This window comes from Podarcis muralis, chromosome 1 (assembly GCF_964188315.1).
Source record: "Podarcis muralis chromosome 1, rPodMur119.hap1.1, whole genome shotgun sequence".
In the NCBI taxonomy this organism is placed as follows: domain Eukaryota; kingdom Metazoa; phylum Chordata; class Lepidosauria; order Squamata; family Lacertidae; genus Podarcis; species Podarcis muralis.
The window spans coordinates 36,337,274-36,365,259 of NC_135655.1; the positions used below are offsets into that span (position 1 = coordinate 36,337,274).

At 40.1% G+C, this 27,986-nt stretch overlaps 1 protein-coding gene across 5 annotated transcripts in view; it reads left to right on the forward strand.

Annotated features, from left to right (window-relative positions):
- Nucleotides 1-27,986, forward strand: part of PRKD1 (protein kinase D1) — a 100,872-nt gene that overhangs the window by 43,997 nt on the left and 28,889 nt on the right. For 4 of the 5 annotated variants that reach the window (XM_028721566.2, XM_028721556.2, XM_077926305.1 and 1 more), the window contains 3 exons: nucleotides 14,335-14,473; nucleotides 26,820-26,951; nucleotides 27,805-27,965. In XM_028721566.2, the coding sequence (XP_028577399.2) occupies nucleotides 14,335-14,473; nucleotides 26,820-26,951; nucleotides 27,805-27,965 (432 nt within the window). Of the gene's footprint in view, nucleotides 1-14,334; nucleotides 14,474-26,819; nucleotides 26,952-27,804; nucleotides 27,966-27,986 lie in introns of those variants that run through there. The other variant, XM_028721580.2, reaches the window with a different exon arrangement.

Genomic DNA, 27,986 nt, shown 5'->3' on the forward strand with positions numbered 1-27,986 from the left:
AAAATATGTTAAGAAGTAATTATTAATCACTTTTATGCAGATACTGAAAGCTGCAGCCTTGCTATCTCCGTGTACAGAGAGTGAGGTGTAGATGTCCTCTCCTGCTATGGTGCTAAAGCACTTCCACACTTCCTCTGTTAGCATATAGTGGCTTGCTCCTTCCTAGATGCTAGATGCAAGGCTTTGCCTTGTGGGAACAGCAGACTTCCAACATTTCATGGACAAAAATAGGGATGCAGGCACACACAAAAGGAATGCCATCAAGAGCTACTACCAAGGCTACACCATGTAGCACACTGTAAGAAAGTTAATTAAAGGCTCACATGAGCCCAAAGCACCCACTTGCACAGAGGCTGTCTGCTGCATCTCTGCATAATTATCGGGTCCATCCAGCCATATCTCCTTCCAATCAGACTCTATGGGGATGAATGGTTCTTGAATGCTCTGACTTGGGTGTGAATGGATTACTCCAGAACACCAAATTCCAGAGGTTAAACAGAAGTACCTTGCTCTCAGACGAGGTTCCCAGTTCTGTCTCTGTGTCAGTCACTAGCTGGACTTGCCTCCATCCAATGAAAAGGTGCCTCCAGATCTGTGAGTCATGGAGGAACCCAGAGGGTGGGTACTTCCATCAGTGAAGAATTCTTACTCTTCAGCTGCAATCTTAGAGACATTTGCAGGAGATTAAACATGACTAACCATGGTAGAATTTACATCTGAGTAAAACAACCATAGGATGGCATTGCAAAAGACTTGTGCAAAAGAATGTGAGGGTAAAGCGAGGCTCCGGGATGGTAAGGTAAAGGTAAAGGTACCCCTGCCCGTACGGGCCAGTCATGTCCGACTCTAGGGTTGTGCGCCCATCTCACTTAAGAGGCCGGGGGCCAGCGCTGTCCGGAGACACTTCCGGGTCACGTGGCCAGTGTGACAAAGCTGCATCTGGCGAGCCAGCGCAGCGCATGGAAACGCCGTTTACCTTCCCGCCAGTAAGCGGTCCCTATTTATCTACTTGCACCTGGGGGTGCTTTCGAACTGCTAGGTTGGCAGGCACTGGGACCGAGCAACGGGAGCGCACCCCGGTGCGGGGATTCGAACCGCCGACCTTTCAATCGGCAAGTCCTAGGCACTGAGGCTTTTACCCACAGCGCCACCTGCGTCCCTAGAGCATTAAAATAAAGTCAGTTCAGTTGAAGGAAACTTTAATACTGATTATTTCAACATTTTCAAAGCAGTTTTGGTCACAAAGGACTAATTGGAATTTGACTGTCAAAAAACTTTTGTCAGTGATGACTGACTGACTGGGGGCAGCTATTTTCTCGCCCACCATGGAGCTGAATGTAATATGTCAACAATTTTATTCCAGTAGTTCCTTGTAGGAAATGAGGAAGAGATGTAAGCATTTGGAAGTGGCAAGGAAATATTGGAGGGCAGCGAAAAATGTGGCATGAATGTGCCTTTCTAAGGGCAATATTGAACTGAAGAAAAGTGCCTCATACTGACACTGTACTATTCTTTTAGATCTTTAACTGGGAATGATTGTTTCAACTGAATGCGAATGTGTAGGCTTGTAGTCATTCCAAATATTTACCACAGGGCTGCTGTCTGAAGGGCTTTGGAATATAGTCTGATTTTGTGTGTGTGTGTTTTTAAAATACCAAGTCCTAATGTATGGACAGTCTGCAGAACTGAAGTACATAGAAAATTTCATTAGGCAAGAAATAAAGTTTTCTCAAGTTGAAGAATGCATTTCAGAAGAGAAGTTCATCCATGTTGGAGCATTCCCAAGACTAGTAAAAGAAGCCAAAATAGTTGGGGGTGGGGGCTAGTCCTGTTTACTCCACACATTGTAAAAAGTTGGTTGTGTGAATTATTTCCGAGTCCCTCCTGCTCACCTGATCAGGATGAACTCCCACTCCCAAGTGTAGGTAGGATGCCAATGGGAACTTTTTTTAAAGGCTCCTCTCTCCCTCTCCCTCTCTCTCCTCCCCCCCTCATTGTACCTCTAGCCCATCTTTCTAGCTTTACAGTGGTACCTCGGGTTAAGAACTTAATTCATTCTGGAGGTCCGTTCTTAACCTGAAACTGTTCTTAACCTGAGGTACCACTTTAGCTAATGGGGCCTCCCGTTGCCTCCGTGCCACCGCCATGTGATTTCTGTTCTCATCCTGAGGTAAAGTTCTTAACCCGAGGTACTATTTCTGGGTTAGTGGAGTCTGTAACCTGAAGCATCTGTAACCTGAGGTACCACTGTACCTCTTTCCTGTAGAGATATCTTCTAAAACAGTCGGCCTTCCATAGACTTTGAACATATTTAATGCACACTGAGATACTTTGGTTTTATTTCCCTGTCTTTCCCTTACTAAAGTTTTTTTTAATGGAAAAACTCAACAAAACCTTGAGGTCTTAAATCTTATTTGATATACTTGCCACACTTTGGGGGCGGGTGTTTGCGTATCTTGTAAGTTTTAAGCCAATATGCATTTGTTTGTTCTGTCCAATAAATAAAGTGTTTAATCTGCTAAAAAGCCTGGTTGGGCTGCCATGGCAACCAAACAATGATTGAAACTCAGCTGTCACAGTGACTTGTCTGGCTTGCATTTTACCGCTCTGAAGCTTTTATAGAAACGAGGCCTACGAAATGCTATAGGAATCTTCATGAATGAGAAGAGAAGACCTTTGTTTGGAAAGGAATGCACAGAAACAGTCTGAGAACGAAAACATGTCCTTGCCTTGCACCTTCAGACCACAGTGGCAAAAATAGATGTGCTTATTTCTAAACAGTTCCTGATGGGCCCGATGTGCACAAAGGAACCTTCATCACACTCAAAGGTGTTCAGAACCTTAAGACAACAAATTCTGCATTGTTAATAGAATTGGGAGTGCCAATTTTATTTTGCAGGCAGCTATTCTGGGTCTGCTCTTCTAAATGAACTTCATTGGAAGTAGATTTGAGACAAAGAAAAGCAAGTATTTAACAGAATGCATTTTTTAAAAATTCAGTGCCACAGTATGTGATAACGTCTATGGGTTTAGATGGCCTAAAGAGGAATTGGACAAATGCATGGGTGATAAGTCTACCCATCAGCCATGCCACTAAATATCACTTCAGGAGGGATTCCTGGGAAATATGTAGCTGACCACTGCTGGAAACAGGATTCTGTAGTAGCTAGTCTTTTTCGTCTGATCCTCTTGGGCTGCATTTATTTATTTTTTAAAACCATGAGTGGGCAATTTTGTTTCTGTTGAAGGTCTCATACATTTGAGGATAATCTGTTGGGGGTTGTATGTTGGTGGTGAGTGGAGACAAAAGTGTTCTGGATTAATTAAGAGGGAATGAAGACCACCCTGCTGCATTTTTCACCATGGCTACTTCAAATTACAATTTGCTATCTACTCAGAAGTAAGCCTCACTGAGTTCCTTTCTGACTTTTGTATGCTATACATGCACACACAGAGCACAGAAACCTGCTGTTTTGTTCTTGGCCAGAAGTCTCCTAATTTGTTCTCAGACAGCTGGGGAAAAGCTGCTTTTACCTGAGCAGTTCAACGAGGAAAATACATGTTTAAAAAATCAGTTTATTTTTATTAAATAAAACATTGCCCCTTCCAGTTGTTCTGTAACTACATAGAAAGAGGTTGGGGGAGGAGAGAATAGTTTTAAAAGCCGGCAAATAACAAGGAGGAAACTAATGAAATGAAATGAATTTATGGGTTGGAAGAATGGGGCAGCTTCAGAAAGCATTGAGCATTGAAGGTTACCCACCTGTATCTTAAGGGAACAATGTCATCTCTAATTTGTTTACATGGGCAGGTAACAATCCATCAAAACATGGGTGCAGAAGAAGACTGTATGTGTGTGTTTAGGGCAGTGTTAACCTAATGAACCGCATCAGCAGAAGCCCTTGTAGAAGGGGAAGCAGGTCAGAAATTAAGGCTTTTGATATTTTTGTGGGTTGCACAGTGTTCTCCAGAATTTCATAGAAGCCATAGAATTACTGTCAAAACATAGTTTTTAATCTTAAAATTATGGAAGGATACTCTAGTATGCAAAGGGAAGTATGTGTGGTCTGGAGTCAAAGTTAATATTTGGAACTACTAACACTATTGAGAAAGAGGCAGGGGAATTGTGATTGGAGTTCAATCTTGCAAGATCAGCAGAGTTATTAGCTTGCATAGTTTTCAGAAGCTTTCTTGCCAACACCTTCAATTTGACATTGTCTTCTTCCCTTAAATATGCAGAGCCCCCTTCCTCCTGTCTCGCAATGGAGATTAAAAAACACGAGAATATGGAGAGAGGGAGGGAGAAACTAATGGCAAACGAAATGAGTGGCAAAAAAGGCCCAAACAAGAGAATCAAAACAGATCAGCAGCAGCAAGAGAAAAGAGAGGAGTCCTTAATCATTTTGTAAAAGAGGACAAAGAGAAGCCCTTCTAAATGTGAACAGGGGAGTGAAAGCATCAAGATGAGAAATAGCAGAAGGTAGCAGAGGTTTGTTAAGATGACTAGCATTTGATGAATAGCAAGAGGAAGAAATAAAAAAAGATAAGGGACAGGAACAAGAATGAACTTAAAATGTGTAGTTTAATCTTAATATTGATAATAGAAGAAGCCAGGAAAAGCTGAGGCTATGTACACACTACAGTGGTACCTCGGGTTACAGATGCTTCAGGTTACAGACACTTCGGGTTACAAACTCCGCTAAGCAGGAAGTGGTTGCTCCAGGTTAAGAACATTGCCCCAGGATAAGAACGGAAATTGTGCACCAGCGGCACAGTGGCAACAGGAGGCCCCATTAGCAAAAGCACGCCTGAGGTTAAGAACCGTTTCAGGTTAAGAACAGACCTCTGGAACGAATTAAGTTCTTAACCCGAGGTACCACTGTATACCTTAAGACACATTCTTTCTCTCAGAGGATTATGGGCACTGTAGTTTGTTAAGACTTGTGAGTAATCTGGGAGTAAGCTGTATTGAATTTAATGGGACTTATGAGTAGGTATGGTTGGGGTTCCTACTTCAGTCTCATAAAGTTTAAAAGGAGCTCACTTCCAGTTAAGTTTGTACAGGATTGTATCCTTAAACTGAAAAGCAGGAAAATTGCTATGGCAATCATCGTGGGATGGAATGAGCCTCTGAATAAGGGTGTTTATACAATCAGTAGATAAGAAAGGATTTGTTTTTAAAATATGTAGATATGATTGATAAGAACAGTTTTGTGAAGTGAAAAGTGAGACGGAATCCAAGTTCTTGCAGTGAATAAAGAAGAATGGTGATTTGTAAGGAAGGGAAAAGCAAATGTGAAATTTAAAGCTTAGGGGGTGTGATAGGAATTTTATGGTCTTAGATATATGGCAACGTTCATAACCACACGTACATAGATCAGCACAGGAAAGCCAACCTGGAACCATTTTGATTCCCAAACTGACCAAATGTTGTCTCTGCAAGGTCAAACTGGAAAAGTCTCCCCATTGTCTCTTTCCTCACAAATCCTGTCTCAAGGATATGTCTGTTTGAATAAGGTGTGAGCCTGTGACCTGGCCCAGGAAATAAGTATTTTACCACTACAAAAGAATGGCCAGGCTCCCCGGGAAATCCAATCAAGTAACTTGCCAGACAGCAGATAAACTGACAGGAGAAAAACAACATTTAAATTTCTGTGATGTAGGTGGGATGTATCTGGGGGGTGGTCTTAGATTACACCCCTTCTGTGATGTATGCATAATGTTTCTGGGGGTGGTCTTGATCTAGATAATGGGAATTTCAAAAGTCTTTATAAGCTCTTGCACACCATCTTTCTGGGTCCTCCTCCTCTCCTGCGTGTGAGGGAGTACCCTGTTGCAACAGATCAATAAAGATCAAGCTTATTAGCTGCTTTGCTTCTCAATATGCTCTGGTTGGCCTCTGTTATTTTCTCCTACCAATAGGGAACCTATGTAAGGACTCTATATGGGCTCTTGGATACCCCATAAGGGAAAAGGGCATATTTTTATTTACAACAGATGGCGACCACGCACGAAGGGACTTTTGGTTACCCGGATTCTGGAAGCGAGGAAGGACTGGTTATCCAGCGCGCACCAGGCAGTTTGCCAGGAGGAATAACCAGTCTTCCATCGATCCCAGGGTCTGGAAATAACTGGAGGTTCAGCGGGGCTAACCAGAGGAAGCAACGCTTGATCAGGCCGGCCTTAAACAACCAGTCAAGAGATCGCAGGATCACCAGGAACAGCGCATGCGGAAGTGAGTATTAAGTAGGAAACACGGGGAGTGGGTTGGGGTCTCTAAACCACAGCAACCAAAATTCTTTAACTCTTCATTTTCCCTTCAAATCTAAACTTGCTACTTTCCCCCTCATCTAACCCTTAAAATAATTGCCTTCTCCTCCTTTCTGTAACCCTTCGGAGTATGCCCAGGGAAACTTCTTTCATTTTCCTTCTACAGTCTATATGCCAACCTATTCCTTCGGAGTTTTGCCCAGAAAGGTTGTGCAATTTCTTCTGCACTGAAAACTATAACTCCCAGGTGCAGCCGCACCTCTGCCATGGCGATCTTTGTTAGAGATGACCTGTGAGCAGAGAAAGCAAGGGCACCTGATTCCTTTCCTTCTTTGTCATTTCTGAGTCCCAATCTGGCACTGCGCTACGCAAGCGTCCAGTAGGGAACTCTCAGGTTAGATTGTAAGAGGCAGGAGGTTGCTGTGGGCTCCCTGGCTGAGAAATGACCATAGGGGGGGGGTTGAGATCGCTGACCGCACTGTTAGCTTAGTAGCCAGGAAAGGCCAACAGCTGTACCAGCCTAGTAAGTCAGGCCAGACGAACGGCGGTGTGTCACAGTACTAATTCTCGGAGTTGTCCAAATTGAGTGTACTGTGGGTTATTTATTGTGTTTCCTGAATAGTGGGGATAAAACCCCGACTGCAGTATAAAAGTAAAAGCTAGCGCTATTAAAAATTCTTAATAAAATGGGTGCACCTCAATCAAAAGAAATGAACCCACAGACTCCTGCTGGGAAAGAAGCCCAGTTGGTGCTTACTTCCCGCCTGGACTCTGACGGTCCCCTTCAATTTGTGTTTAAGAAACGTTTTTCCTGTGTTTAAATTGTACTTAGGTAACATCCAGCAGCTGCTTATCTTAAATGTGCCATCTAAAATAAAAATGCAAGCTTGCTCCAAGTTCTAAATCTAAGAAAGCCATGTTGAACCTTATCAATCTTAAACAAGACAAAAATTGAGAATGAAGTGTGCAAATGTTTGTTATTTGAGAGAGTCTCTAAAAGAGAGTTTTCCTCCCAAGTGGTAAAATCCTGTATACGTGCTACTTGTGTTCTGAAAGGATTACCCCACCTCCTTCCTCTAGATTAAGTGAGGAGGGTGATTTTAAGTCTATCTAATGGTAAATGATGTTTTGTTGTAACTTTTGAGTTTGTGAGTACACCTGTGTTCCAGTCTATTTTGGAACGCGAAGTTAACCTAATGTTTCTGCTGCAAAAGCCTAGTTGAGCAAAATTGCTGTCTCAAGCTAAAATGCAGTGTATGTATTTCATTAAGCACATGCCTATGAAAGTATGGTGTTCTTTCTAAGAAAATTGTTATTAAATGTAGAGGCTTCCATGGCCAGCAAAATTCTATGAGTCCAGTCCAAATATCAGTCTCTATAAGACTTCCTGGCCTCTTTCTTAGAAAATGCCCCCCCTTGTTTCATTCTGTCTCTCTCATATATTTTTTTCTCTTTTCTTCTCCTTCTTACTTCTGTGCCAAGTAAATTTACTCCCGAGTAAGCTTCCTTTAAAGGAAACTGCAAGGGGGGGGCATAGATTAGGCTTACTATTCCTCTGCAAGTTCAGGAAAATTTGTTCACTTTTGTATTCCTTTTAAATCAAATCTATGGCTGTTTTAATTATTTGTGAGTGGTTATATCAATTGAATTAACTTTGCTTTATAAGGGATCCTCTCCCTATCTTAGGAAAAATGTTCACTTCAATCTTCCTTTAAAGATACTTTCTCTAGGAACTTGCACTCATTAGTCTAAGGAAGTAAACTCTCACTCAAACTAGCTTCAAGATCTGCTAAAAGGGTTCTGTATAAGTTGGGTACTTTTATTTTCCTCTTCATTAGTACATGATATGCGCATGGCTTGTGATAGGTGCATGGCTTGTGGTCTCTTCCCCAGTTGTGTCTGTGTACATAAGAATGTGTGTGTTTCTGGTTGTACAAATCTTGCTATGAACCCTGTATTTTGGGGTTGGACTAGATGACCCCAGGTCCCTTTCAACTTTCCCAATTTGTGGCTGATGAGTTGAAATTCAGCCCAGATTTGCTCGTTGTTTTTAAAGGTGAGAGGTGAAAGCTGTGATGTTTTGAAGCAGAACTGGTGATATCAGGCATTTGAGTGATTACAGTGTTTATCATTTTGTCTATTATTTTGAATACTTGAATTGCTGAGTTTCTCTTTTTTGTTTTAAAAATCTAACCCTATTTTAAAAATCTACTCCTTACCCTTCCCTTCCCTTATTCAAATTCTAATTTAGCCAAAAGATGCAACATTTTCAATAGTATAAAAGGTTTGCTGAGACATGAACTCTGCACATGCACAGAGGCTAGATCAGCTTACAAAGTGAGAAAGGAGGGGGGAGAGAGGAGGTTTGGAGAGGTGGGCTGCAGGGAGTTCAAAGCACTCCCACTGTGAGTTCCTCTCTTGAGTAGTTTGCCTCCCCAATGGGGATTTAACAGTTTTTTTTGTTTGTTTGTGTATATGTCTATGCATTTTAGGAACAGCATTTCCTGGCAGACTTCTCACATGAAATAATTTTCTCTTTTAACAGGATATGTGAACCCCATTAACAAAGTGTTTGTCCCTTCTTTTCTCCCACAGCACAAATGATAATGAGGGGATGCAAACAGTGATTTAAATACTCTATAAAAAGTAATTGTATTTGTATTTCTTTTGTCTTTCTTCCCTTAAAGCCAAACAGTCACTTTCTTTCTGTTCAGCAAAACAAGTCTGAAGCCCTGCTATATTAGTTGATTTTCCTCTATCTCTGACACTTTTTTAGGTTACAAATAATCTGTTTTTCATTTATTAATCAGTTTTTCATTGGGTTGTTAGAATGCCAAAACAAGTTACTTCAGGTGACTTCAGGTTAAAAACAAAAAAACAAATTGTGTGTCTTAGCATTTATTTATTTTTGATTCCTCATAGGTCATTGTGTGTGTGTGTGTGTGTGTGTGTGTGTGTGTGTGTGTGTGTGTGTTTTACTTTGGGGACATGTCCATCACATGTTGAAAGTCATTTTCATCAAGTTCTACTTATCAGATAGCACATGCTGAATTTGAACCTTTTTTCCATTGTTTTACCATTTTTTTCAGTCCAGTGGTAATCTGTGTGGTTTTGATAATATCTTATTATTATTTAATAATAATTCTTTTCTAAATTTGATGTCTTTGTGTCAAGTATGTTTTCATCTGACTGGTAATCTAATTTTTTGCTTTCTTTTTTATTTTTTAACCTTTGTTGTATTTTTTACAGTTCTCTTTCTATACACGTGGAGTAATTTTTTATGTAATAATATGAGGGGGAAACAACAAAAACTAAGTGAAGGAAAGCAAACAAACTTAGCAGATAATAACAGTAATTATATGAAAATGTGATAATAATATTAAAATGAGTAAAATGCTTAACATGCTAAAATTTTATTATTTGCAGCTAATAACTCAAGGAGATTGGGGGGGGGGGCTTTTGCCCCTTCTTTTTCTAACTGTCTTTTAAGTCCCTAAAACCCCCGCCCCCTTACAGGATGTCACTTCTACAGATGTGTTACTACAGACCTATGATGAAAAAGCTTCGCCACCACCTGCAGCAACAGACACCAAAGTTTTCAAAGTGCCCACAGCTATCTTCTTTCAAAGGATACAGACTGACGGGGGAGTGGGGCTGACAAAGGGGGGAGGAGTTGAATTGCAAAGACATTTTCTCACTTTTGAGATACATACGTAAAAGATCACAATTGTCTCAAGATATGTATCTGATATGTAATTAGTTTGTTGTGTATTATGTGTTATTACGTAGGAATGTTGAAATGTGTCTGACAGTGTGTTATTTCCACAAAGTGGGGGGGGGGGATATTTTTGCGTGTAATTGTTTTTATGTGAATCTCTTCTATGACTTCTGTATCTCTTGCAGATTCAGTACTGTCTTTAAGTAGCAATTGTTCTGTATTAATCTTGGATTTCCCGTATACCTGTGAAATTAATCTAACCACAACCAAGTATTATTCTTGGAACCATATTTTATCAGGTAGTTTTGAAACAACACACTTTATTATTATTTGGGATGTTTTGATTAGAATGCCAAATGGAAATGAGTGTAGATCATGTCTCAAATTTTATTTATTTGAGGACACGTCCACCATACATGGAATAAGGTTCCTACACTTTGTTTATATCTCCAACACATTATTTATTTTATTTTATTTTATTTTGCTAACTTCTGCATATCATTTTCATAGTTTTTTCCCAGATTGCACACAGTGAATCTGAAGGTTTTTCCCCATAATTGCTCTCATTTTTTTATCTCAATTGGACAACCAAATTGTGTGCTTGCTCTTCTCTGCCGAATTTTGATTTTACCAAGGAGAAGCTTCAAGATCCATAAAAGCCTAGATAACAAGAAAACTGTATATGCCTTGATTTAGCAGGAATGATCCCCTATAGAGTTAAATCAACTAATTTGGACAAGTGCCCTTTTAAGAATGGTTGTTTTAACAGATTGGTTTGGAAAGTTGAGAACCATGGGCATATATAAATTATAATTGGACTCAGTTTGAATTGGGCAAGTGTATCCAGGCTGCAATTAGCTTTTTGGTCCTTTAAGTGCAAGTAAGCAACTTCCCATGAGTACAAGACCACAGCCTATAATAAAATCCCATAGAAAGGCCAAGGCCAAGGCATCTCCCTCACGAGATGTCCAAACCTGTGCCAGCTATGGTGAATGCCAGGCGACATGGTTAAATGAAAGCCCCGAGGGGATTCAACAGACAGGATGTGTTGCTGTAGCACTATGTCAGTGTGAGACCACAGAAGAGCTAGCTTGACACCTGAGAAACACACAAAAATGGCGAAGGACAAAACACCAACTGCATTTTTCAGTCATTAGTGGACCTTCCTGCTAGGTGTAAAGCATAGAACACTATTGAGTAAATGGTATCTCCCAAAGTGTTAGAATGCCACAAGTAATTTAGTAGCAAAACGCAACATGTGTTATTTTTATATACAAAGACATCCATTTACAACATACGATGTTATTATTTGTGGGGCAAAATTTTTTAAGAAAAATTCTAGCCCCAAAGGGGGGATAATGTGATAGGAATTTTATGGTCTTAGATATATGGCAACGTTCATAACCACACGTACATAGATCAGCACAGGAAAGCCAACCTGGAACCATTTTGATTCCCAAACTGACCAAATGTTGTCTCTGCAAGGTCAAACTGGAAAAGTCTCCCCATTGTCTCTTTCCTCACAAATCCTGTCTCAAGGATATGTCTGTTTGAATAAGGTGTGAGCCTGTGACCTGGCCCAGGAAATAAGTATTTTACCACTACAAAAGAATGGCCAGGCTCCCCGGGAAATCCAATCAAGTAACTTGCCAGACAGCAGATAAACTGACAGGAGAAAAACAACATTTAAATTTCTGTGATGTAGGTGGGATGTATCTGGGGGGTGGTCTTAGATTACACCCCTTCTGTGATGTATGCATAATGTTTCTGGGGGTGGTCTTGATCTAGATAATGGGAATTTCAAAAGTCTTTATAAGCTCTTGCACACCATCTTTCTGGGTCCTCCTCCTCTCCTGCGTGTGAGGGAGTACCCTGTTGCAACAGATCAATAAAGATCAAGCTTATTAGCTGCTTTGCTTCTCAATATGCTCTGGTTGGCCTCTGTTATTTTCTCCTACCAATAGGGAACCTATGTAAGGACTCTATATGGGCTCTTGGATACCCCATAAGGGAAAAGGGCATATTTTTATTTACAACAGGGGGCAAGACAATAAGCACTCTTCTGGTTGAGACAATGATGTGATGTGGGAGTCTATGAAGGCAGTTGGAAATATCAGTAAGACTAGAGGGAGGGAAAGATAGAGCTGGAACACCATCAGCTTAACAATAGTACTGCAAGTCGAAAGAAGATATCAGACTTCCAGTGCAGGAGTTTAAAGTGTGTGAAAGGAAATGGGTAAAGAATTGACACACACACCCTGCCCGAATGCCTGCAAAAGAAGGAGAAAGCAAGGAAAACAGAAACCTTATTATTATTATTTTTAAAGCAACAACTCAGCACCACAACATCTTAAGGAATGAAGTGAATTATGAAGCAGGTTCCTGTGAGAAAACAATAGCAGCAGAAGTCTGAGGTAAAAGAGAGGTGACAAATCTTGTTTAAAAAGGAACATAAACTTAAGTAAGAAAACAAAAAATAAGCGCAGAAATACTGAGAGCAACATCACTGGTTAGCTGAGGTAATAGATAGGAAAGTAGCAAAATCTAAGTTTTCATTTCCCTGTTTCAGTTTTGAAGAGCAAGGACACCTGAGAATCATAGTGCACCTCTGTGTCTCCTTCAGCATAGATACTCATACTTATTCCCCTCCTTTTTTTTGGTAAGAAAAGCTTGTTGGTGGCTAGATTGCTCAGTGTTTTCTTTGGGTATTTTCCAAATAGTGAGTAAACTTGTTTACCTGAAGTGTTTGGAAAAGCTGACGTTATATTAGCAGCAATGTTTATTTTAGGGAAACGGCTTTTCCTAAGTGCTTGTTGGAGCAATTTACAATCTTGGCAGGTATTATGGTGAGAAAGACTGAGAAGCAAACTGGAGCTGGGCAGACTTGCTTGCTTTTTGTTGTTATTTTGAAACAAGATTTTAGAAGGCACATAAAAGTTCTTCTGGCTCTTATTTTAAAACTTTTAGGCTATTTATTTTTTCTGTCTGCAGGAGATTGACTACCCTGTACCTTTTTTTGTGATGTGTATGAACTACAAATGTAGCTATTGAATTTTATTTATATATCTGTGCTTTGCTTGCATGCGTGTATAAGTCACAATCCTGGGTTCATGTTCAAAATTGCAAGTCTATTAATTTGAAGTCTTTGATGTGTATGTGAAAAATCTCATTACAGCCGTACATTGGAAGCCAAACGGAATCCGTTCCAGAAGTCCGTTTGACTTCCAAAACGTTTGACTTCCAAGGTGCAGCTTCCGATTGGCTGCTGGATCTTCCTGCAACCAATCAGAAGCCGTGGAAGCCCCGTCGGACGTTCTGCTTCCAAAAGAACGTTCGAAAACCGGAACACTCCCAGTTTTCGATCGTCCGGGAGCCGGAATGTCTGCTTATGTACTTTCTTGTGTTGCTTATGTACTTTCTTGTGTTGTGAAACAGTATCACACACATACAGCATAACAGTGCATAAAACACTATGCTAGGGTACCCTTTCACATATTCAGTAAAGTATAATTCACATTAGGGTTAGAGCAGGAATGGGGCAAAAAATTGTGTTGTCCCCAAGGCAGTTTCTGGGAGGGGTTGAGGCAAATGCCCATCGGTCTGAAATTTTGGACTCCGAAAGGTGTTTTGATGCCTGCAAATTTCATCCACTTCTGCAAAAAATGCAAACATTTATTAGTTTCCCTATTCTACTCATTGAGGAAACTTATTCAAGTGAACTAAAGGAAAGTGCTACTTGGGATTTAAACTAAAGCAACCTACTACCATTTAAGCTGGTTACAAACCTTCCCCTTCTTACAGACCTTATATGGATCTATAGGGTGATATCCAATAAACACAAGGATTTCCGTTTGTGCAATGGGAATTCTCCCTTCTACTCTCCTTGTGTGTATCCCACGCCCACCCCAAAACTGCTCCAGAGGTTGAGGTAACCCCCAAAACAGATTTAGGGAGAAGAGTGGGGAAAGTTTTGTTGTACAAGAAAAACACATTCACTAATGAAATGAGTAAATTGGATACTGCCTATAATAAATCAAAAACAAATAAACCAATATGTATTCTTGTATTTCTATAGAAAGTTTAAATGTTAATTTTGAAAAGACTGTGTTTTCAGAATCACCATATAAGAATCGCACTTTGCAAATCTAAAATGGAATGTATAAGCAATATTGTCTCTACTCTTGCAGAAAAGGGCTGCTGGTATGATTTGTGGTTTCTTTCTCAGGAACTTCAGTTAGCACCTCAGCCAACATTGTTTCCCCCTTATTGTACTGATTCAAACTAACCAAAGAATGCTTACATACGACTTGTCACTGAAACAAATTCTCAATTTTATTCATTTTCAGTTTCCTGAATGTGGCTTTTATGGAATGTATGATAAAATTCTACTTTTTCGCCATGACCCTACCACTGAAAATATTCTCCAGTTGGTGAAGTCAGCTACTGATATCCAAGAAGGTGATCTTGTTGAAGTTGTCTTATCAGGTAAATATAATATTTTTATGCTTTATACTTTATGTATTTTATAATTTCTTCAGTGTGGGAATCGGTAACAGTTCCCCTTAATTTGGGAATAGTTCTGGCCACCAAGCCTGTCTCCTGACTCCACCAGCAGTTTGTCAGATATATTTTTTTTAGAACTTAAGAACAAAGAATAACTCTGGATCAAGCCAGTCCAGTATCCTGTTTCCAACTTCCAGGAACCCAACAAGGTTACCTTGTTTTAAACAGCAGGCAAAAGCCTTCCTTTTTACCTGGCCTTTTGAAGAGAGTTTAAGTATTCACAGCTTTTTTTGGCATGACATGTCTTTATTTGTGCAGATGATGTGGTGTTAAGGTTTTTATTGATTGTGTTTATTGCAATTGATTTTAGTATCTCTACTGTGATTGTAAGTCACTTGGAGTTATTTTTAATCAGTAAAGCAATTGATAAATGTTATTAATCACCATAATCATCAAAATAATCTTCACTTCTTTTAGAAAACAACAACCAGTCAAGTTAGAGTGATAAAAAGGTTAGGCAGACATGAATCTTTATTTATCCTGTAAATTGCCTTTACAATGTAGCAGGGGTCAGCAAACTTTTTCAGCAGGGGGCTGGTCCACTGTCCCGCAGACCTTGTGGGAGGCCGGACTATATTTTTGGGGTGTGTGTGTGTGGAATGAACGAATTCCTATGCCCCACAAATAACCCAGAGATGCATTTTAAATAAAAGCACACATTCTACTCATGTAAAAACACACTGATTCCTGGACCGTCCACAGGCCGGATTTAGAAGGCGATTGGGCCAGAACTGGGCCCCGGGCCTTAGTTTGCCAACCCATGCAATGTATCATTGATTTGTATGCATCATAAGTACTGTATGCACCATAAGTACTGTAAAGTAAGTAATAAGTAAAACCAAGTACTTTCCCATGTATTAGACAAGGTTTTTTGACTCAAAAACAACGTCAAAAAGCTGGGGTCATCCAATACATGGGTAGTGGCATGGGGGGGGGGAGTGGCGCTCTGCTAGCCAGCTCGTTGGCAGGAATGCGGCTTCCCGCAATTCTGCAGCGAGTGGGGAGTGATCTGGGAGGTGTTTCCTGCCTGCAGCCTTGTGTGTGTGTGTGGGGGGGGGGAGAGAAGTTGCACACCTCCAGCCAGCTCGCTGTCAGGAGTGCAACCTCCCCCGATGCCGCTGCGTGCGGTGGGCGCTCCCTGGATTGTTTCCCCCGCACGGCGGCATCAGAGGAGGTTGCGCTCCCGCCAACCAGATGGCTGGCGGGAGCGCAACTCCCCCTGATGCCGCTGCGTGTGGGGAACCATCTAGGGAGTGTTTCCTGCCCACAGCTGCATGGGGGAAGAGAGGCTCAACAACTTTGGGCCCTCTCCCATCATTTTCCTAAAATTGAGTTCTCCAAAATAGGGGGGGGGGGGTTATACATGGGAGCGTCTTATAGACAGAAAAGTATGGTATATATTTAGCGCCCATCCATGCTATACATTTAAAGTAGTCCATGGCGGACCCTCAGATCTCAAATTTGAGTGGCACTCTGTGCGACAGCAAGATTTGGCGGCCCCTGCCTTTCGACACTCCATTCTAAATAATAGTTGTAACGTCCCCTGTGGCACTCCCAAGGTTCCCTGCCCCTCAATCCACCTCTGATGTGGTATTATATCACTTTAAACAGACTTAAAGGTAAAGGGTAAAGGGACCCCTGACCATTAGGTCCAGTCGTGACCGACTCTGGGGTTGCGGTGCTCATCTCGCTTTACTGGCCGAGGGAGCCGGTGTACAGCTTCCGGGTTATGTGACCAGCATGACTAAGCCATTTCTGGCGAACCAGAGCAGCGCACGGAAACGGCGTTTACCTTCCCACCGGAGCAGTACCTATTTATCTACTTGCACTTTGACGTGCTTTCAAACTGCTAGGTTGGCAGGAGACTTGGCTTCCCTCAAATCATCCTTGGACTTCAGAGCTACAATTACTGAGAAGGGGGTTTGATGGCTAAACCACTCTATGAACTGTGGCTTTGTGAGCGGAATAGAGATCTCATAAAAACTCTCAGCACTATTAACAAACTACAGTGTATAGGATTATTTGGGGAAAGCCGCCACTGTTTAAAGTGGTATGATACTGCTCTAGATGTATACTGTAGATGGGGCTTTTCCCTCTTTTTTAGGTAAAGAGTTGAAGATAAAGAAAGAAAATAAAGAGAGATTTCAGACATTAGCATTTGTAAGTTCGCTAAATCTTATTGAATCTAAACTTTATTGATATAGGAAATTCTATTGAGTTGACCTGCAGAAATAAAATCATACTTGTTAATCTTCCAAACCAAGTTGCAATATATAAGATAACATTCTCTTAGAGTTACAAGAAGGCCAACTGCCAGGCATTTGCTAAAGGATCACAAACTTTAAGCACATGGCTTGGAAACATCAAATCCAAACTTTCCTTTTGTTCAGTTATAGTAAATTTATCCTTTTTGTTCCAAGAAATGGCTTGTTCCTTTGGCAATATGCTTTCTGTCCTGTTTATTTTACCATATTGCCACAATACATAAAGATTTCTATTTGGCACATGGTTATTTCTCCTCTGACATGCAGAATTTTTTCATTCTACTGAAATTACAAAAGGAGCTGTATGATTATGATTATTATTTAAATGTGCCTGCACAATCCTGTAAAAAGATAAAGGCGGACTGCTTACCAACAGCAGAGGGAAGTATAAGGACTTTATTGGACTTTATTGTATGTTCATTATACAGTAGACTAGATTTTATGTTCATCATTCTTTAGGAATGCCAAATTTTGTCAGAATGACAAAAATATTGACTTTTTTGTACTCTAATTATTAGTGGATCCTGATGTAATAAGAGGGTTTTTACTGACCTGGTTCACACATAACACTAAACCATGGTTGGTTATACATTTCATATTGGCTTAACTATGGTTTGTTTACTGCCAACTAACCACAAGCTAAAACCATTGTTTGTTGTTGGCTTATAAACCTTGGTTGGTTTTAGATATGACTTTCACCAAACTATGAAGGCATGAGTCAAGAACAATGGGGGGAGAGAGAAACAGCCCTAAATGCTGGAGAAACAAAACATGGTTTGTTTGTCTGTGGGATAGTTTGTAGTGTGTTCAACAAACTATAGCTTCAACCAACTTAGTGTTATGTATTTGGCTACACAAAATTATTTACTAGCACAATGCAACAAAGCGTCTTCTTTAATCATGCATACTCCTTCCCTGGTTCTTCAGTCCAGAACAAATTTCCCCTCTCTGTCACAGCTGTCATTAAGTATTACTTGGACAGCAATGTCAGCAAATGTTGGCCTTAACCTCCCACTTGAGATGAGTGTTCAGACACCCCCCATACACTGCTGGCACCCCTCCAGGCCTATGGATGGGTATGCTGGCTGTAAATTTGGCAGCCATGTGAAGTGGCCCTATGTATGTGCATGTTTAGGGCTCCTTCATGATGGGAGAGGAATCCTGGGACAACCAGGGTTTTACCTCACATGGAAAAGCCTTTTTCAACTTTTTTGTGTATAGCCTTTTCAAGGGGTGGGAAGTGTGACTAGCTGGCACTATCTCTTCACACATCAAAAGAACATACCGGGGAGTTCAAGTGATCTCACATGTTACCTACTGTTGTCTTACCACAATGGTTGTGAGTTGTGTAGGGACTTAGTGAAATGCCAAGAAATGACTCCTTATCCCCTACATAACTCAAACTCGTTGTAGTAGCACAATGAGAAGGGCCCTGATAGCTGACTTCAAGGTCTGGGCTTGCTCGTAAGCATAGAAATATTCCAATAGATACCTAAGTATAATGTTTTTCAAGGCCTTATATCTTAGCAACAACCCCATTTGGGCCAGGTAACATACAGTCAGTCAGCCTCCAATGACGGAGATAGATCATTGTAAATTTACCAAATACTACAGGTGGAGTTGTTGGGACGCGGGTGGCGCTGTGGGTTAAACCACAGAGCCTAGGACTTGCCGATCAGAAGGTCGGCAGTTTGAATCCCCACAATGGGGTGAGCTCCCGTTGCTCAGTCCCTGCTCCTGCCCACCTAGCAGTTCGAAAGCACCCCCAAAAGTGCAAGTAGATAAATAGGTACCACTCCGGTGGGAAGGTAAACGGCGTTTCCGTGCACTGCTCTGGTTCGCCAGAAGCAGCTTAGTCATGCTGGCCACATGACCCAGAAGCTGTACGCCGGCTCCCTTGGCCAATAAAGCGAGATAAGCACTGCAACCCCAGAGTCGGTCACGACTGGACCTAACGGTCAGGGGTCCCTTTACCTTTTTTACAGGTGGAGTCACTTGCAATTAGAGTTCTGAGAGTCCTGGGCTACATGTTTAGTTATTGGTGTTAGTCTAGTTTCCCTTCTCTCTCTTTCTCTCCTCTCTCTGTTATTCCCTCTGCTGAAATTTAAATTGTAAGTTCCTTGGGGCAGGGATCAGCCCTGTTTCTTTTGCTAACTCCGAAACATGCCATATGTGATGATAACAGTACATAAGTAAACGAATCTCAAATATTTTATGATGCAGCAGAGAGAGAAAATCAAAATCAAAATGAGAAAGAAAAGTTGTTTTTCTTTTAAATGTTCACTTTCTTAATGTAAAGATTTTTACCTTTTGCATTTGCCTCCAAATATCTATTATGTATAAGTTGTACATCTTAAATTTGTCAGGTTCCGCAGTCATTTTTTTAGGAGGAAACAAAAAGCGCAATAAATACATTTTACTGAAGCTGGATTGGAAGTCATCTGTTTCCTCACACATTTCAGGTCTTTTTGGTTCAGAAAAAGAACAGTGCATCTAAAATAATGTTCTATAGATTTGAATAGGCATTCATTTTGAGGTGATCTGTCTTTTCTGGCATGTAAAATTACAGGGTTCTTATGTAATGAAAAAGTAATATGCTTGGAAGAGTTTTCACAAGTTTCTTATGTGAAACACTAATAGATTAAAACTTACATTAAAAAACCAGGTTGACACTGTGCCTGCCAGCCAAATTCATAGCATAATTTCATCAAAAGAAATGAAAACTATTATAGTATGATTTTACCTAAAATATTAAATTTTATACCATGACTGATACAACAATAAGATTGTCCAAATTTTGTCCTTGAAGGCACATGGAAATCATTGCATATTGCTTTTGTATACTCAGAGAGAAAATGGGATTTTTAATACAGTTTTTTTTTCTTTAGAAGGGAAGCTAGTGAGATGTTATTGAGCTTTCACACAGAATTTCATGAGGTGTTTTTTTCACCCATTGATAGCAAATGTAATTGAGTTTTATTTAAGTTCTTTTCTATATCTGAATGCCACATTGGATCATATGAAAGAATACTGCCCTAATACATGCCTTGATAGTAAGTAGAAATACGGAATTGTTCAAGGTGTAGTCACCTAATGAGCAAAGTTGATTTATGATATGAGAACATGAAGTGAAAAATAATATTCGGTGGCCTTTTGGAGTTAGCAAGAAATTTCCTTATCAACTGCTTCTGGTAGATATATTTGTAGTTTCATATTTGAAGACCCCTCTCCCATTTCAACAGCTCTGTTAGCAACGTGGGGCTCCCTTATGCTGTTTCATAGTATCTAAAAGTAAAACTATTATTTTAAAAGAAAAATGCTTCTTCTGTACATTCCTAGGAATGTAGCAGTAATTACTACAATTGATGGAGGAAATGTGAAATTAAGCATAAAATTCACATTCTGACTCAAAGGGGAGAAGTTTTGCCTTTCTTTGCAACATGCATGGTTTGTTTTTTTTAAAGAGAACAAAAACCAGCCATTTTGAATGAAAATAATTCCATACATATAGTTCTGTGAGTCATATTTTTGTCAAGCTTCTATGAATCAGTGTAAAGTCAGACTGGTAGATAATTGTATGATGTCATTTTTTTCTGGTTAAAAATGTTTTGAAAAGAGATTGTTTTATGGAAAAATATAAAATTTACATCATAAGTTAAAAGAAAAATGATTGTGTCTTTTTGGAGTATCATGAGATGAGTTGATTTTCTCTTTCTTGTTAGCCACTTAGAAGTTTTACTACAATATAGTTTTGTGTGCATGCACACACATGTAAATATAGAAGAGTAACTTTTGTCTTCATCTTTGAGTTTCATTCAACTGAAACTTCTTAACATATATCTGTTGAGTTCTAACAACTCCCAAGCTTTTTGGAGAGAGGTGATCCTTTTGACTTTGCCTGCCAACTTCCTTTTTACCAACCCCCAGATTTTTGGAAAGTTTCCTCTTTTGAAGTAAATGTGATTGTATTGGGCATAAAGTGGAACAGAGCTATCACCCCCCTAGTCAAAACACTCAGGGAAATCTTGGGATGAAGAGAGAAATCAAGGAAGCATTCCAAAGAGGAAATGTTGTAATAATAAGGGGTGACACAGACTGGCTACAAAAAAAGGGAAAATTTCTAGATACTCTGCATGATTGTTCCCTAGAAAAATTGGTCATGAAACCAACCAGTGGGACAGCAATTCTGGACTTAAATAATGGATGGCACCCAGGACCTGGTGTGAGATGAACCAATTGGGAACAGTGACCATAGTGCTATTAAATTTAAATATACATGGAAACAGCAAATTGCTCAGAAAGTCCATTATAGCAGTGGTGTCATTTAAGACTAAAGCACTTCAGTCTGCCCAGCTTGGCTCAGAGGCCTCTAGAATTAGCATAGATCAGGGAACCTTTCACCCACCACATTACCAGCTGTTAAGCAGGCTTATTGGAGCTGCTGGGAGTTGTAGTTCAGCAACATCTGGAGGGCCAAAGGTTCCACACACCACCATTAGTGCATGAACACTTATGTACAGTGTCTCTCTTCATGACATTTTCCTTTAGGACTTAGTTTTGGTGTCTCTGAATTACTGTCCTGTGCTCCTACAATCACAACCCCAAGTCCACTCCCCTGCCATTGATTTTTTTCTTCAATATTTAGTTTCAGCTTCACCCCAGCTCCTGTCAGCTTTCACCTCACAATCTTATTAAAACTTATTAAAGGGTTTTCTAAGAGCTGCTAGAGTATTTGAATTACCGTGATGCCCTTCCGATGTTGTTGGGCTCCAGTTCCCATCATCCCCAATCAGCAAGGCCAATAGTTAGGGGATGATAGGAGCTGTGGGTCAACATCTGGGGATGGGGGGGGCAGCATGCTGGCAATTCATGACATCATTGTATAGCCCATGAACATATGAGTCAGTATGTCTTGCTGTTTGCCTTTTTCATGCCTTTTGGAACAGAACAATAGACTAGGAATTGACCAAACCACAGAGAAACAAGAATAAACATGGTGGGTGTATTTTATCTGGCAAGTTTGCATTTGAAAATATTTTAATCCAAGGCTGAGAGGCAAGATATATAGGAAGAAGGGAGAACATATTTAATGTTTCGCAGTTACTTTGTGAAACTAGTACAGTGGTACCTCGGGTTAAGAACTTAATTTGTTCTGGAGGTCCGTTCTTAACCTGAAACTGTTCTTAACCTGAGGTACCACTTTAGCTAATTGGGCCTCCCACTGCTGCCGCACCGCTGCCACGTGATTTCTTTTCTCATCCTGAAGCAAAGTTCTTTATCCGAAGTACTATTTCTGGGTTAGCGGAGTCTGTAACCTGAAGCGCCTGTAACCTGAGGTACCATTGTACTGGGATAAATTGAAGTAACTTGAATGTAAGGGCATAGTAGGGCACATAGTAAAACAGAGTGAAGGATTCAGTCATAGGCAATCAGTTTTAAGTTCAACTAGTGTCAATGAAAGATATTTCTGCTATTGTTATGAATGGGGAATAAATGTGCTTTATTTACAGTACAATTCTACAATGCCTACTCAGAAGGTAATTCCACTGCATTCAATGAAGTTTACTTCCAAGTATGTAGGTACAGTATAGGACTTCAGCCACTGGACTATTCCTCTAATTCAAAATCATCTACAGATGCCTTTCACCCATAGCTTGTTACATTTCTATTTTAAAAGTTCAATTTAAATTATCAAAGAACAATTTGCATTGGCAAATTAAATAAGCCTGGTCCCCCTTATGTAAATGGCTTCTGTGTGATTCCTCTGGGCTATTCTTGGGTTCAGAGATCAGGTGGTGGCATGCATTATATGAACTAATACTTAACTGATAAATCTCCACTGCAGTTTCTCTCATTGCCACCTCTCCTTTTGAAGCCATTGTGAGATGGCAATCACAGTGTAAGTATATTTGCAGAGTACAGATTCCTGTACCCTTCAAAGAGACTGTGTTGGTATCATTTATTTCCCTGAAGAAAAACTCCAGAAACTTAGGTTTTATGAACATCAGTGGTCCTGAATTTCTAGAAGGAAAGCTGTCGGAGATCTAACCTTCCTAACAAATACAATTTAAGGACAGGAAGCCTCTTCCTGCCTCCATCCTACTTTTGTACTGGCTTTTTGCTAATTGCTTTGGGAGAAGTGTATGTATGACCTAAAAGGCACTCATATTGTTTTTTCATGTGCTTTGGGGCTCAAAATATGTTCTGTATTGAAGCCTTATTGAACCCTGGTTCATAATAATCCCTGGCCAGTGAGTTAAATTGTGGAACAGGAGATTTGTAAAAGCTTTAATCTTCTCACAAGTCTATTTGATTTTTTTATTAAAAAATGTTTTGAGTTTAGTTTCTGTGTGTATGCTGTGTTTTCACGTATTCCATAAATGTTCACAAGCGCTGTTTTTATGTCAAGGGTTGTGAGCTGTGCTGACCTCATAATTAATCTGCAGAGAAACTAGCTGGATAAGTTTACAGTTTTAATAGGAGAGGTGCCAATTACTTCATTGCTAGCTGACTTGTAGCAGAAGACTGCAGCCTAGGAAGTGATTGTTGTAGAAGTCAGTACTGAAAAAAACAGATTCAAGAATCCATAAGTTCCAAATGGAAAGGGTCTAAGACGACTCAATAATGAGATCATTAAGGTAGTCGAATAAGAGTGGTTTCCATGAATTCCAAGCATTTTATCCAGTGGTGTTCTTTACTGATGAAAGGCTGCTTGATCTGTCAGGACTTCCATTAGCAGAAAGAGTGGTGGTACTTTTTGCTGAACCCCCTTTCCTTTGCAGCTACATCGTCCATCTTTTTAATCTGCTCCAGTGGTTTGAGGAACTCACTGGAACAGCATTGTAGGTAGCACAGCAGACTTCAGGAAAAGGGGGAGATACGTAAGGGTCAGCTTCGCACCCTCCTTTTGACTAACAGAAGCCTCTACTGGATCAGATAGCCTTCACTCAGCAGAGCAACATTATTTGATATAAACCAGTATAAAAGAAAAAAGAAACACAGTTGCTTGAGTAGCTTGAAAGAGTTACACTAACTAAAGCATTCTTCTTTTTGTTTAGTTTGTGTAAGAATCTGAACACAAGCAGCTCTGAAAGGGACCCTGTCTATCAAAACAAATGGGAACTGTGTATCAGAGAGAGAGAATGTTAATATAATTTATTCTTTTAAAATATAACAAAATGCATTGCTTCCTTCTGACTTCAGAACATGATTCAAGATGTTGATTTTGACCCATCAAGCCCTCAGTAGTGTGGCACCTGTGTGGCACAGAGAGAGCATTTTATCCTTTGTTCCGTCATGACCTAATAATCAAAACAGAATGGTGTCTTCACTGTCTGAACATAAAAGAAGAAGGCTATGTACACAATACTATTTACTCTATACCCACTAAGCTCCCACTGCTGGTTTTTGAAGCAATATGCACATGACATTAGCCACTGTATTCTGTAGTTTCGTGAGAAATATTTAATTGCATTTTCCCCCTCAGTTTCATCTGAATTGAAAACTTAGGGCATGTTCACTTTGTAGTTAAACTGAGGTGTGTACACTTTAGACAGCTGCGGTGTCCATGCAGACGACTGTGTATACACAGATGACAACTTCACAAATAGTTAAGAGGGTACTTGCATCCCAAACCCTTTCCTCATGCTGGTGTGGACAAACTGGCTGACTTAGAAACACGTCAAATCTAACTGATGTGTACAGCAGTGTGCAAATGAAATTTGAAGCGCAGCAGAGGGGGGAAATGACCTTGCTCCATTTTAAATTGGTAATAGCTAAAGAGAAAAGCATTCTAGGAGACTGTGGTGCAGTTTTGAAAATCCCTTCCTCTGGGGTACATTGCCAGAATCTGAATGATCTTTTAGAAGTGTTGTTAATTATGAACAATCAGGAAATAACATATATTTGACTAAGTTTTCTGTTTGTAGTTCTCTTAAGCTGTTATTACTACCAGCATTTAAGAAGGTACAGAAGAGAAGTTGAAGTAAATAAACCAGTACATAAGTGATTAAAGAAAAATGAATTTACTGTTGTCAGAAATGTGTGATGATCATGATCTTAACTATTTAAATGGGATGGGGGGGGAGAGGAGTTCATGTAAGGGAGGAGAGGAAGGAAGTGTACATGTGTCAGATTGCTGGGGGTGTGCTAGCCTGCAAAGTGTTCCTTAACATTAGAGACCAGGCACTATTACATATATACCAACGTCACAACTTGTGCTTAGCCCAGCCTTTGCCAACCTGATGTACACTTACTCTCACATCCAGCCAGCATAGCCAAACTTGCTGGATCTTATGGGAGCTGTAGTCTGTAGTTCAAATCCTTTGGAAAGCACCAGGTTAATTTATCAGCCATGGCCTAGAAATCCCTCCTCCATTTAGCTAGTTCAGAAGATCCAACAGCATCCTTCTTTCTCCATTTTTTAAAAAATATATATTTCTTTGCAGTGAAAATTGTTTTGGAGACGGTGGAATAGAAGTTTCTTATTGCCAGGCTGAATTTTTTTAATTTTTATTTTAAACTGCACTTTTAACCCTGCAACACAGTGGTTGATCTGCTTTTCTGTACTTTATAGCACTGCATACTGTTGGAAATGTAACTTTAGCTGGAATGATACAGTTTACGTTCCACATATGCTGCAGAATTTCACTTTTACTGTCCTCTTGAAATAGCAAACCTTTGTTGTATACTTAAGTCAAACAAAGGTCTTAGAACTTAAAACTCTTGTGCCAAAATGCCTCAGGCATTCTATTGTTTGACAAGTAAGACACAGTGATAAAGTAAGTTGTAAGTGTAGCACTTATGACTATCTGACAGTATTTCCTGATGAATAACTTTTCACATTTATACAATTTATACATTTACACACAGAGAGAGACTCAGAAAGTTTTTGCAGACAGTAAATAAAGGATCACCAGCATCATGCTTGTGAGTGCAATGATCTCCTTCAAGTCTTTCCCAGGTACCCACAAAACCTCTTGAGTCCGCCCCCCCCCCATGTCCCCTTAGTCATAAGGTGACATTTTCTCTTCTGTCAGGTTTGTGGAACTGAAGGAGAATGTTGCATGTGACTTTGACCCAAATCTCTTAGAAAAATGAATTGTCTCTCTGTGTGTGGTTTCTCTCTTTCTGCCTCTTGAGAGGGGCATCAAATTGAGAGGGGGAGATAAGTAACCAGAACAGGCTCTTACTCAATGATATAATTTGATAATGGACCCAAAAAAGTTGGCAAACCCTGCAATTATGGATTAAAAAAATACAGATTTACATCCAATTTGCATGAGCAACACAGTACATGATGAAATTTAAGGCACAGAAAGACTGCTAGTCAGTATCTTTCCCTGAATATGAATCCTTCCTATGAATGATATAGCCTTCAGTGATTGAGCCTGAAGTATCAATAGATCCTTCGTGCCAAGGTAGGATTTCTCCTAGTGGTTGGATAAGGCTTTTAGTAATGTCGTGGGATTGGGATTAGAAATGAATGAAGTTCAATCTAAGCTGTAACTGGGGCTTCCATTGGTAACAATTGTTTGGTTTTATATAGAGGAACTCATGATTGAAACCAAAGAAAATCCAGAAATCTTTCCCCAATATGTTGTTGTTTTTTACTCCCTGCTATTATCAGTTTCTCCTGCCAACCTAGCAGTTCGAAAGCACATCAAAGTGCAATTAGATAAAATAGGTACCGCTCCGGTGGGAAGGTAAACGGCGTTTCCGTGCACTGCTCTGGTTCGCCAGAAGCGGCTTAGTCATGCTGGCCACATGACCCGGAAGCTGTACCCTCGGCCAAAAAAGCGAGATGAGCGCCGCAACCCCAGAGTCGGCCACGACTGGACCTAATGGTCAGGGGTCCCTTTACCTTTACCTATTATCAGTTTATCTGAGCTAAACCACTTGCTGAAAAAGAGTAGCTTTTTAGCAATATTAGGCACAGTTAGGCCTCCATAATCGTCGTCATCACATTTCATTTTAAACTTTTGGGAAATCTTTTCTTTCACCAGCTTCTGCAACATTTGAAGACTTTCAGATTCGACCCCATGCTCTGTTTGTTCATTCGTACAGAGCACCAGCCTTTTGTGACCACTGCGGAGAAATGCTGTGGGGTCTTGTACGGCAGGGACTCAAATGTGAAGGTGAGTTAAAGATTGGCCTCTGTGCAATTGCAAAAGAAGTCTCCAAATACGTTGCAACTGATATAAATGCTCAAAAATTTCTGGGCAGCAACAAAGAAATCAATCAAGTTTAGACCATACAACCATAACGCCCCTCCTTGGAAAATTCTTTATGCTCTCTCTTATTTTATTATGATTAATTCAGTAATAAACCACTTTGAAGTTTTACTACAATCAACTGGTATATAAATCTTGCGAAAATAAATAAATAGTACTAATTACTACTGAGGTTCATGCTCAGATTTACAATCTCATTCACTTCTATTGGAGACGCTGCTTTTATGGGATAAAGAGGCTATAACAGGGGTGCTGCTAAGGTGGGAGGAAAATCATTAAACTTGACTTAGGCATGCACATTCAAATGTGCATGCACATTTGTGCCCACCTAAACATATCTATCGCCTGTCCCCATACATGCTGCATGATTTGGTAGACACAATCGTTCTTTTCCTCTTTCATGTACCATAACCAGGTCATCTCCAACTAAACCATGCTTTCAGTAGACCTACTGAAATGTAGGGAAATGCAAGAAAACGGTCTGCTGGTTGCCATCAAAAGAGTTCACAATGACACCTCCTTTTATCCCTGATCCAAATGCAAGCCAGAGCCGTCCTAATGAAGCACTCTGAGCTGGCTCAGGAAATCAAGGGTTAGTGCCCAACTTACTGAGATACCACCTAAACTCCACACTGTTGAATAAACTTGCTTATTCAAAAGCAGGCATTTAAGAAATCCTTTCCAAATTACTAGTTTTCATCTGTTGCTTTAGATTGACATAATCTGAAATCAGCATTATTTTTTTTTTAATTTTCAGGATGTGGCCTAAATTACCACAAGAGATGTGCATTTAAGATCCCTAACAACTGTAGTTGTGTCCGGAAGAGACGGCTTTCAAATGTTTCCTTGACAGGACTTAGTAATATCAGGACAGTGTCTGCAGAACTTTCACCTACTACTACAGATGAAACTCTCCTGGTACAAAATTTATAAATATTA